General features: G+C 42.7%; 1 protein-coding gene across 4 annotated transcripts in view; it reads left to right on the plus strand.

Annotated features, from left to right (window-relative positions):
• Positions 1-13,167, plus strand: part of ptpn4a (protein tyrosine phosphatase non-receptor type 4a) — a 252,672-nt gene that overhangs the window by 207,680 nt on the left and 31,825 nt on the right. For all 4 annotated transcript variants that reach the window (XM_060929322.1, XM_060929318.1, XM_060929319.1 and 1 more), the window contains exons 16-19: positions 2,219-2,375; positions 7,186-7,269; positions 7,374-7,430; positions 7,603-7,759. In XM_060929322.1, coding sequence (XP_060785305.1) covers positions 2,219-2,375; positions 7,186-7,269; positions 7,374-7,430; positions 7,603-7,759 — 455 coding nt within the window. The remainder of the gene's footprint in view (positions 1-2,218; positions 2,376-7,185; positions 7,270-7,373; positions 7,431-7,602; positions 7,760-13,167) is intronic.

Genomic DNA, 13,167 nt, shown 5'->3' on the forward strand with positions numbered 1-13,167 from the left:
CAAATCTCCGCGTACTGCACTTTGAGAAACATCGGATATCAAATACAAAGCCCCACTGTTATGGAACAGCCTTCCAAGTAATGTTCGGGAATCAGACACAGTCTCAGCATTTAAGTCTAGGCTGAAAACATATCTATTTAGTCAAGCCTTTTGTTAATGGTGTTTATGAGGTAAAGGAGTAGGTCTGGAGGGTCCTCAGACATAGAGTGTTTCGGTAAACTGGGATGTATGGATGCTGTCAGTCCCCACTCGCTTGCTCACTCGAGTTTGTTGACGGTGTAGTGGCTGGCTGCTTTATGTCCCGGGGCTCCCTCATGCCTGTGTTACCTTCTGGCTCTCTCCTTTTAGTTATGCTGTCATAGTTAGTTGCCGGAGTCCCTGCTTGTACTCGGTGCAATATGTATACTGTTCCTACTTATTCAGGTGACATTGGGCATACCTAACCACCTGTGTTTTCTTCCCCCCCCCCCCCCCCCCCCCCCCCCCACACACACACACACTCCAAATCTGTCCCTCTGAGTTACATGGAGTCAACAGGAAATCTTTTGGTGGAGACGGTGGGGACCTCGACTGGCTATCGTAGCCTGCAGGGAATCGGCCGTCAGACATTCTGTCGCATGTCCCAGACCCGGTGAAATGTAACTGAATTGTCTTGGCCAGGCCTAAGGGTCCCATCTGCATCTCATCATTGCTGAGGAGTGTGCTCCCATCACCCAATCTAGCATCCAGCCAGAGCAGGTCATGATATATTTTTTTACCATATTAACATGCCATTGTGTGTCATGCCTGATGTAAAGACTCTTGTCTCTGCGAGCCTACCACACAGATTTAATACTTGTCATTTTTAGGGCATACCTAACAACATGTTTTCTTTCTCTCTCCCCCCCCCCAATCTGTCCCTCTGAGTTACATGTTGATCCTGGGATTGAGATGCTGGCCTCTTCTGCCCCTCGGACCTGCTTGATCCATCCTGGTGCCCTGTGTCTGGTCGGAGTTTTATCGCCCCACTCCTGTGAAGGACGGCCCCATGAGGACAGTTGAGGGTTATACCTGTTAAAACTGTTAATATTATAGTCAGGCTGTCTGTTGTTGCCCAAATGAGGATGGGTTCCCTTTTGAGTCTGGTTCCTCTCGAGGTTTCTTCCTCATGTCGTCTGAGGGAGTTTTTCCTTGCCACCGTCGCCACAGGCTTGCTCATTGGGGATAGATTAGGGATAAAATTAGCTCATGTTTTAAGTCGTTCAAATTCTGTAAAGCTGCTTTGCGACAATGTTTATTGTTAAAAGCGCTGTACAAATAAACTTGATTGACACTGTTTTAAAGTCATTGCAGTCAGTGCCTGGTATCTCATTCTCCTACAAGACTTTAATTTTATTTTATTTTAACATTTATTTAATTTAAAAATAGGTTAGTTGCTATTGTAAACCATACACTTAATTATATAAGTATAAAAAAGTATAAAATTCACCATGTGGGCTTTTCCACATGGTGTTAATAAATGAGAGAATCTTATAGAACACAGCATTAGATACGCATTTAAAGCCTTCAAGCGCTACAACACTGTGTGAATGCTCCTAATGTGAAACTCAAACCCTAAATCGGTGTATGGCTGTGTATAGATAACATAAACATGGGGGCTTGGTCGCTGCACTCCAACTACCGGCCCCTGAGAGTTGCTCACAGCCACAGATACAGACCCAATGGTTTCTTGTCTGGTAAGAAAGCCAGTATGTCTGTCATATTCTGCTTCCTTCTCCAACATGATGTACATTAGTAAAGTGCAAAGATGGTCTCCCAGAGCAACTGGGGTTAAGAGCCTTTCCCAAGGGCACAATGGTAGAAGTCTTCAGCGTGGATGCCAGCTGGCGCTGAGGCGGCATATGTCCAAGATTGGTTGTGCTCCTGTCACCCCATCCTGTGCCATTGGGCTTCATGGAAGCAGTTCCTCAACATAAACACCACCCGCAGAGAGAGCTGTAACAATTTGTTATGCAATTCAGTGGGACATTACATTGTGACTCACATGCATTCACATATCCTGAATGGAGTGAATGGTACTGAGCAGGTTTAAAGCTGCCACATGGTGACGACATGACAAACCTGATAACAACCAACAGCAAAAATGTTTTCACTCAAAGAATAATATATCCTTCAACGAATCACATACAGTAATCGCACAGCATTGTATTGACCCTGTTACTTTTTATTTTTAAATTAGCTCTCCAGAAGGTGTCGATGGGCCACCACCAGCTCTGCCACCCAAGCAGTCCAGGAAGAACCTGAGTGAGCTCATCCTCCTCTCCCACTCTCAGCAGGATCTGGACAACCACGTCAACGAGATGTACGATATTCCGATGGCAACAGACAAAACAACGGTATGTCGCAAACCCTGATCCTGGAGTACCCCCTGCACATTGTAGTGTTTTCCACACCCACTAGGACCCAGGAAGGGCTTTTAATTCACTCATTGGTTGAATCACAAGTAGTAATAATAATAATAATAATAATAAGTTCAATTTATATAGTGCCTTTCTCAAAACCCAAGGTCGCTTTACAATTATAGGGAACAAAAAAAAAAAAAAAAGGCCACCAAATAGAGGCCAGGATGTCATTCCAATGGTGTAGCAGCCACAGTCCCACCAAAAGGCGCACGAAAACAAGTCCCACGCCGCCAGCACAGCCGCCGCGCCGCTGCCGGGCAACGTCACTCAGAACACCACACCATGGATCCACAAAGCAAGCACAGATGCACCGCCACGCAGAGCGCCGGAACGTCCCAAACCGCCTGCACAGCTGCCGTGACGCCACCGAGCAACATCGCTCGGAACATCACGCCAAGCACTAAAGCACAGAGCGCTGGACAACCACAATGTTAAAATGAGCAACGAGCTCCCTGTAGTCCATAGCTAGGAGCACAGGCATCACCCACGGCAAACCAAGGCCTGGAGGGAACCAACGCCCAAAACTGGGTCCGGAGCTACACCACAACCGGCGGACAAAAACACTCAAACAAAAACAAACATCAGACTACACAAACACACACACACACACACAAATTGTTGGGAGGAAGACATCATCAACTCCTGATATTGTTGCTCAGCGTTTTGGATGTTCTTGATGAATTATGTTCGGAAAAGCGTTCGTTCTGTCGTCAAGAGATTGCGAGCTCGAATCCTGATGTGGCTGAGAGTCAAGACCGTGCTCACTCCACTGTCATTCAGAGACGCTCGCTAATTATTGGTATCTGTGAGCTCATGGGGATCAAACTGGGGAGACCAAATTGAGGGGGGGGAAAGAAGGAATTAAAAATTATTATATTATAGTAACATTTAGACACATCTGCGGTTCAGCCACTACATGATTTTTGGTGGCTTGCTATGTTGATATGGTCAAACACTGAGTAAATTTAGCCTGGCACAAAAGCCAGTTCACTGAAAGGGAAAGACCTCAGGACGTAAAAGAAGCTTGTTCACTTCTGGTAGAATTTCTGGTACTTTTACTTTGCACCAACTACACTACTGTTCAAAAGTTTGGGGTCACTTTGAAATGTCCTTATTTTTGAAAGAAAAGCACTGTTCTTTTCAATGAAGATCACTTTAAACTAATCAGAAATCCACTCTATACATTGCTAATGTGGTAAATGACTATTCTAGCTGCAAATGTCTGGTTTTTGGTGCAATATCTCCATAGGTGTATAGAGGCCCATTTCCAGCAACTATAGAGATCTTGCAGTCACGTGACCGGAAAGTACACAGCCGCCATTTTGTCGGTAAAAAACACCGCTGAATATTGCTGCAGTCATGTACAAAATGGATAAATTTCAACCGACGGACTACACGGCTCATTTTTCTAATGAACAGATAACTAGATATCAGTGGCGGCTGGTAGTCTTTCAAACAGGGGAGGCTGGTCGGTTACGATATTTCCAGATTTTAAAAGAAAAAACATCAGTTTTGCCCATACTCTTGCCTCTGATCTGGCTGATTGTTGGCAGGGTCACAAACTGTGAAATAACAGGTTCTTTTGGCCCATTAGCCTACTGTCCAATATACATGATGGTGGTGTTGGGGGGGAGGGGTATATTTTAACATTTTATATTTTAAAATTGTGGCATGTTGTTTAAAAATTGACCTCGGCTGTGTTTTTGTTTAAAAATGTTTTCCAAATTGTAGCTGTGTTTAATTCATATCCAGAAAAACATATATTCCAATATAATATACTCAGCATAAACATTTTAAATAGATTCTATATTTTTGGCCCATCCATGACATATTACTAAAGTAGCCTATTTACTGTTGTTGATGTGGGTTACTTGCTGTTAGCCAATTCACTTTCTCGTACCAGGAGAGCTGAAAGGAACAAGTATTATTCCCTACCTTTTTCACCAAGTCAGTTTGAGGCGTTGGTCTACCCTGCTCTTTAATTTTAATTTTTTCCTTGAAAGGAAGACTGGCAAATGGCTTCGCCAAAATTAAATCAGCAATGCTTGTCATCCGTGTGCAGCTTTCTTGCTAGCTGACTAGCCCCAAGTTCAAGTTCAGTCACTCAAATAAACGAAATTTCTGGAACTAAGATAGCAAACTTGACAACACTATATTTACACTTTATTTACAATGAAAATATATACAAACTAAAAAAGCTGGTAGAAACCGTATGTAATAAATGAAATCGAAATGTAAGCCGATCTCTTACAATACACCACAGCACTTGTGAATCCGCATGGGACTGAACTGATGTTGCCAGATACTGCTGACGTTATCCAGCCCAAAATATGTTCAAAACCCGCCAAAATGCACTTAAAACCGCCCAATCTGGCAACACTGTACCGCTGCCTGTCTATAGTTGAAACGAGCTGTCAATCAAAGAAAATATCCGGCCGCTTTCACCAATCACCAGTCTCCTCGCGGAAACTGCCATGTCCCTCCCATGTGAGGCTCGGAGTCCGTGGGCGGGCATTTTCGCAGTATTTGTCCAATAACCATCTTGCATTTTGAGATTGAAAAGCACATCGCTCCCAAATGCCGTTGAAGTCCACTGAGGCTGGGAGTCCATGAGACTCCGTGGGCGGGCATTTTCGCAGTATTTGTCCAATAATCGTTTTGCATTTTGAGATTAACAAGCACATAGCCTCAGTGGATTGGGAGCTGGGCTGCATCGCGCTGTCACGAGGGGGAAAAACTCATGCACACATTAGGCAAACTGGGGAAAGTTATAACGGAAGGATTTCGCACTGTAGTTGGGTTGAGCACATATTTCTATGATTCTGGATCTGAAATAGCAATGTTATAAGGTCGGCTATAACATAAGCCTAGCGCAATTCATCCTACACGATGTTTGTCATTTTTAGAGGAGGCTGAGCCTCCCTCGTTGTCTTAGAGCAATCGCCCGTGCTAGATATATGTCTAAAACTAGACAGGGACACTCTAACGAGTGCAAACCCCGCCTTTTCCCTATTAAAATACATTGGGCGAAAATTTCGAAGTTCTGCCATGACCTTGACCTTTGACCTCCAAAATTTAATGGTTTCCTTCCTGGGTGATTGGCAACACGTACAAAATTTGGTCCAAATCGATCCATTGGTTCTGGAGATATCTTGCAGACACACAGACAGACAGACAGACAGATACACACACACACAGACTGACGCAGGTGAAAATAATAACCCCTCCGACTACTGTCGGCGGGGTTAATAAACGACCTACGGATTAGTGACCCTTATGGCTTACCGGACGTAGTTTTCACGACCGTGTCAGTGGATATGGAACTGCCAGAGGTGGAATACCCAGATGTGTATAATTACCTCATTAACTTTCCCTCGCTGTTCAGTGGTGAAGCACTGCGTGCTTATAAATCTCTGGACAGTTATCTTTACAGAAATTCAGGATTTGTCAGCCGCCCTCAGATGTGGCATCTTGTAAACAAGAAAATAACAATCCTCATTGGACGGGTAAGTCACTTAAGTATTGAGTACTAGTACTGATACTAGATATATCAGTAGTATCTAGTATAGCACTGACCAGCCGATTATAGAATAGAATAAGGTAATTCCAGCTGTAATTCCAAATCGTCCGTCTTGTTTACCATGGATCTGGCGTTGGAGAGAGAGGCTTGGCAGTGGAGATTTGAGTGGCTGTTTTCTGAGCTTAGTCAACAGGCCGGCTCTGCAGCCTCGCTTTTGCTTCCTCTCCCGGCGCCGCCTCCTTCGCCTGCCAGACCCGATAACAATCCACGGAGACCCCGCTGGTCTCGCTATCTCGTCCGGAATGTTGTGCATGCGATGGAAATCGCTACAAACCGTCATTTTCTGCTGGAAACCAATGTCCAGTAAGTCCATACGGTTGTAGCGGATATTGAAGTCCGGTACAGACGAACAACACGCAAAAATACACACAAAAACCATAAAAAAACGTGCACAGGTAGGGAGAGCTTGTAGCCGCAGCCGTTGTAGTAGAATTGTATATAGTAGGGTTTTCCAGAAGAAAAGGTAGAAGTAGAACCAGAATGAAGTAGAAGGCGGAAATATGGCGTTTGACCGACAAGATGGCGTCTGTTACAATCTGGATCGGCTGTGACGTCACATGCAAGATCTCTATCACTCCAGTGTTCTAATGGTACAATGTGTTTGCTCATTGCCTCAGAAGGCTAATGGATGATTAGAAAACCCTTGTACAATCATGTTAGCACAGCTGAAAACAGTTGAGCTCTTTAGAGAAGCTATAAAACTGACCTTCCTTTGAGCAGATTGAGTTTCTGGAGCATCACATTTGTGGGGTCGATTAAATGCTCAAAACGGCCAGAAAAATGTCTTGACTATATTTTCTATTCATTTTACAACTTATGGTGGTAAATAAAAGTGTGACTTTTCATGGAAAACACAAAATTGTCTGGGTGACCCCAAACTTTTGAACGGTAGTGTATATCTAGGTAAAGTTTGAAATGTGAATTGGTCTTGTGTACCAGTAGAAAATAAGTAGGCAGGACTGTGGAGTCACTGGTCAAGCAAAAAAAAAAAAAAATGAAGCTGCTCATGATACAATTTTTTGCCTTGTTATTATATGGTTGCCTGGTAGTGAAAAAATGAAAGCACTAAATTTGAAACTAGTTCCAGTAGATTGTGTCTTTCAAGTATTTCTCCATATGTTGTTGTGTGAAACGTTTGTGTGAAGGTGCATTTCTTTCCTTCAGCTCAATGGGGTTGTTCCTCATGATAACCTTGTTCTGATCAAGATGAAGCCTGATGAAAATGGCAGATTTGGATTCAATGTTACGGTAAGATTGTTGTCTTTCAGCGAAGAAAAAAAACACACACAGCACGTAGCAGTGATTGAATAAAGAATCTCTCACACACCTATTATTTAATTTAATACTTTTAGGGGGGCTCTGATCAAAAGATGCCAGTTATTGTGTCTCGGGTGGCTCCAGGAACATCAGTAAGTATTAATCATGGCTTATAAGAAGAACTTGGTTTTCTACTTACTCTTACTCAATCAAGCTGTTAATATTGGAGCACTGAGAAAGCACAGATGAGTGAGGGGTCTTTTCTTTTAATGTCATAGTACACAAGGTCCATGTATGACTCATGCGTTTTCTCTTTCTGCGCAGGCTGATCTGTGTGTGCCCCGGCTGAACGAGGGTGATCAGGTCGTTCTGATAAATGGCCGTGATATTTCTGAGCACACTCACGACCAGGTGGTCATGTTCATCAGGGCCAGCTGTGAAAGCCACTCAGGGGAGCTCATCCTGCTGGTCAGGCCCAACGGTGAGCATCAAGCTCAGACCTCAGTACTGTCGCAGAGCTGTCAGGCTTCGTCACGTTAGAGTGATTTTGGGACTAGAGTTAATATGTGCATGCACTTTTGTCTGCTTATCTGTTGTGTATACAGTATATTATCCCCCGCTGGCCGAAAGGCCCGAAGGGGGATTATATTGTGGTAATTTCGGTCCGTCCCGGGAAGGGTGCTCACGTTCTGAAATCAACTCCTCTCGGAATTTTTGGAGGATTTTCATGAACATTGACGGGATTCTTTGTTTTACACTACTGTTCAAAAGTTTGGGGTCACTTTGAAATGTCCTTATTTTTGAAAGAAAAGCACTGTTCTTTTCAATGAAGATCACTTTAAACTAATCAGAAATCCACTCTATACATTGCTAATGTGGTAAATGACTATTCTAGCTGCAAATGTGTGGTTTTTGGTGCAATATCTCCATAGGTGTATAGAGGCCCATTTCCAGCAACTCTCACTCCAGTGTTCTAATGGTACAATGTGTTTGCTCATTGCCTCAGAAGGCTAATGGATGATTAGAAAACCCTTGTACAATCATGTTAGCACAGCTGAAAACAGTTGAGCTCTTTAGGCTACATCCACACGACAACGGCAACGAGATGCTATTTAAAAAAAACATCGCGTCCAAATGGGCAACGATCAGTAAAATATCAGGTTCATACGGCAACGCAACGCTTGCTGAAAACGATGCAATACACATGCCACACCTCTAGGGGCGCTGTAAGACGGTCCCTTCGGAGACACCAGAACAATAGAAGAAGTAAGGACGCATGCGCATAAACTATTATGCGCGAGACTTCATATTAGCCACAAAGTCAGAAAAATCTGTTCGTAGAATTACATTATAATGACCAAATACAATGAAAAGTATTTTTCCAGTCTCACCTGTGAAAGGTAATCCCATGTGATCTCGTTTGGACGGTAAACCTGTTGGTACAGTTAAACGCAGCACATGAATGAGGCATCTTTATTCTCCGCTTTGACCCATCCAATATGGCGGCAAGGATGATGTATGATTCTACGCGGAAGGCGGCGTCTTTAATGGTCCGGAATAAATTGAATGCTACACGTTGATGGAATAATTTGTTCTTCTACGCCCTTTTTGAGGAATGTATTGTAGGACTTAAACCAACATCTGAAGAGGTGAGATCGCTCCTTTTTTTCCCTATTTTTGCTGGCGGGATTGACTCTGCTCTAAGGGCTATTCTCTCTCTCTCTCTCTCTCTCTCTCTCTCTCTCTCTCTCACTTTGCACCATTACACAATAAATATTCACAGTGAAAATATTTTGTAAGCGCGTTTCATGAACCAAGTTATAGGATTTGTTGACAACTCGCATCGAGTTCGTTACACTTCTACCCGGCGTGAAGCACTGATAGTCATGTGGTTGTGACGTCATCGTAAACAAATCCGTTCTACTCATCCAGACGATTTCGCAATGGCAACGTTGCCAGATCTTTCCACTCTGGAACCCGTTCTCAAAAGATTGCGTTTTGGGGCACCCAAAACGCCGGTGCCGTGTGGACGCCAGGCCGAAACGATAAACAATTGTATCGGATTCACCTGAATCCGTTGCCGTGTGGACAGGGCCTTAGAGAAGCTATAAAACTGACCTTCCTTTGAGCAGATTGAGTTTCTGGAGCATCACATTTGTGGGGTCGATTAAATGCTCAAAATGGCCAGAAAACTGTCTCGACTATATTTTCTATTCATTTTACAACTTATGGTGGTAAATAAAAGTGTGACTTTTCATGGAAAACACAAAATTGTCTGGCTGACCCCAAACTTTTGAACGGTAGTGTATGTCGGTAATACGCATATTGCAATTTCATTAAATTGGGCCGCATTTTACCAGAGTTACAGCCCTTGATTAACAAAATTATTATACTTTGACAATTTCATGAGAGTGTGTTTTCCTTCTGAAATCAGCTCTTCTCACAATTTTTGGACGAATTTCTCAAAGCTTGGCAAAAGTTCTTGTTATATGATGGTTAGGGTGCATCAGTTGCCCCCTAAAAATGAAAAGTTCCTCCGATCATGATGCATTTTTGTTTTTATGTTCCTTTTGGTAAGAAAACACACTGGGTGAAATATTTTGACAAAATTCAAAAGTTTAATGGTGGCACCAGCAGGGCTCGAAATTAACTTTTTTTCTTTGTGTCCCCCAGTGGTCCCGAATTCTGTGTTGTATTGTCCCGAATGGAAGCAATAGTGTCCCCATTTTTTTCCTCTCTGAAATAACCAGTGGTTAATATTATCATATGAAGTTACTATTATATTTGTAACTATGCGATTTTGAACCCTTTATATCATTTTTACAATAAGCCACAAGACACAAGCGACACATGTCCTATACATCATCTACTTCAAAATTACAGTTATTGCATTTTCAGTTTATTAAACTTTGGCGATCTCACTGTATGAATAGATACCCGTTTATTTAAAGGGGCCAACTAGCTCATTCAGAAAATGTTTCAACTCACTACACCTGCAGTACACTTTAGTTGAAAATAAGACCCCTTTTATGTTAATTTCATCTACTTATACCTTGAATATCTGTTGGCACTTATAAGGCCAACTTATAATTTTCACCATTACCGTTATCCAGTTTTATGAACTTTCCGTTATCCATTACCGTTATCCATTTTTATGAACTTTCCGTTATCCATTTTATGAACTTTCGCTGCCGGGTGCAAATGTTAGCAACATCAGCATAGTGCCAGGTCCGAGCCTAGTTGTGCTGCTGACTGATTAAACTTTCTGAACTAGAAAGACACCAAGAAAACTCACTTATTCTGTTGAACGGTATCTTCCGTCAATATCATCCACATCATTCCTGTTGTATTTTATAACGTGTCTAACAGTGTTCATTAAGTTCATTCAGTTGCTAGCGTTGCCTGCAGACCAGGCGAGGACACTTTGGATCCTGAAGGTCCCGGAGACGTTATGTCTGGGCTTTCAGTTTCTTCCCCGCGGTCGGTCCGCTTCAACCACTTCAGCATTTTTGTTCTGGCAAGAGTCGGTGCAGCGTGTGCGGTAGCAATTCCATTCCAAGTCCATATAATGCGGACTCCGGCCGAAGATTCTAGAACAGAATGCGCTGCTCTGTAGCCTACGGATGCAGGGGCATCGAAAGTGTAGCTACTATGTATTTTTCGCTGTTAACGTTTTAAAATTAAAATTGACAAATTAGGTGAATGTCTACGTATGTGTTACGGCTTTGTAAATAATATTAATGTAGAACTTTTTTTCTAGATCTATTTTTTTCCATTGTCCCGGGATTGTCCCAGATATGATAATTTTGTGTCCCGATGACATTTTTTATGGTCCCCGGGACGTCGGGACACCGTTAGTTTCGAGCGCTGGGCACCAGGAGCTCAAAGTTATGGAAAAAGCTGCTATTTTCTGACTTTTATGACAAAATTTCGATCACTTTTCATGAAACATTACGGCACCTTATAGAGTATACCAAATATCTTAGATACACATTTTTAGTACATATTCTAAATATATTATCAAGCACAGTTTGAGTTTTAGCTGTTCATTGAATCATTGTTCAACGACTTTTAAACAATGCAATACAAATGTATTATGAATCACATTAACGCTTCTCAAAGGTTCTTAACATGATCTCTGGGTCACAAGAAATCAATAAATGGAGTCCAACATTGTGATTCAAACCTTACGCGAAAACATAAAATAAGCGTTTTTTGGCAAAAAATGAACCTCATGGTGCCACCATTAGACTTTTGAATATGGTCAAAAAATTTTACAGGATGTCTTTATTGGTGAAAAGGAACACCCGAACAAAAATGCATCAGATTTTATGAAAGTGAGGGCAACTGATGCACCCTAATGACGGTAATACGCATATTGTGATTTAATTTCGTTTGTGAAAATTTGACCAGAGTTTGACCCTTGATTGCATAATTTCCTGAGGGTGAACGTTCTTCTGAAATCAACTCCTCTCACAATTTGTGGAGGAATTTCACCAAACTTGGCAAAAGGATTCTTTGTTCTATGACAGTTATACGCAGATTGAAATTTCGTTTAATTTGGGCAAATTTTACCAGAGTTATGCCCTTGATTATTAACAAACATATACTTTAGCAATTTCATCAAGGTGTGCTTACTTTCTGAAATCAACTTCCCTCACAATTTTTATCCCCCGCTGGCCGAAAGGCCTGAAGGGGGATTATGTCGTGGCGATGTCTGTCCATCTGTCCATCCCGGGAAGGGTACTCACCTTCAGAAATCAACTCCTCTCACGATTTTTGGAGGAATTTCATGAAACTTGACAGGATTCTTTATTATATGTCGGTAATACGCATATTTCGTTCAATTCCGTCGAATTTTACGAGTTATGGCCGAGTTGCCAGCGGCGGATATTGTGCTCTCAGAGCACTCTTGTTTATAAGTGTGATTCCACTGCATGAACTTTTCCAGTATCTTTTGCCACACTTCCATCTGTTAGGACTAGGACTGTTTTGGCCTCTAGAGGCCGCTGTTATTTCCTTTTCATGTCGTGTTTATTTTGGCCTCTAGAGGCTGCCACTGTTCCTGTGTTTTGTGTTTGTGTTAATTGCCTAATTATCTTCACCTGTGTCCTTAATTAGTTTGTCTATTTATACCCCTGAGTTCAGTCCTCTTGTCACGGAGTCTTTGTGCTGTTATGTTTATCTCCAGTTTCCTTTGTACTGTGTTTTTTGATCTTCTTAGCTTTTGTATTTTTGCACTTTGCTTTTCTTTTGGATTTTACTCTTTGGTTTTTTTTTTGTCTTTTGTTTTGCCCTGTATATAGTGTATATAGTTTAAATAAACCTTTTGATTCTTTTTCTACTTCCGCCTCACGCCTCTGCATTTGAGTCATCCCCCTGGTGGCCTAGTGGGGGTTTGCTGGATTATCACACCAACGAACCAGGTTCGAATCCCAGCAAAACCCTAACAGAAAGACTCCGTCATGACCGACTCAGCAGAGGCTGCTTCAACTGTCTACCCGGCCAACCTTCAGGGAATTATGGCAGCTTTGACACGCTTCGGAGCGACCATGGACGCTCATGGACGTACGCTCACCAGCCAACGTGAGGCCCTCGCTCGCCACGAGGAACTGCTTCAGCAAATTGGGAAAACCCTGGCACAGCTGACATCTCTGCCTGCATCTCCTGATCCAGTTCCTGCTCCTGATCCAGCTCCCACTCCTGCTCCAGTGCCTCCTGCAATGCTGCCTTCTTCACCTCGCGAACCCAGCCTTCCTGCACCACAGAGGTATGACGGCAAGCACAGTGAGTGCCGAGAGTTCCTTACCCAGTGTCAACTCACCTTTGAGCTTCAGCCTACCACCTACACTACGGATCGCCGCAAGATTGCCTTTGTGATCACCTTAT

The sequence above is a fragment of the Neoarius graeffei genome, chromosome 9, assembly GCF_027579695.1.
Source record: "Neoarius graeffei isolate fNeoGra1 chromosome 9, fNeoGra1.pri, whole genome shotgun sequence".
Classification (NCBI taxonomy): domain Eukaryota; kingdom Metazoa; phylum Chordata; class Actinopteri; order Siluriformes; family Ariidae; genus Neoarius; species Neoarius graeffei.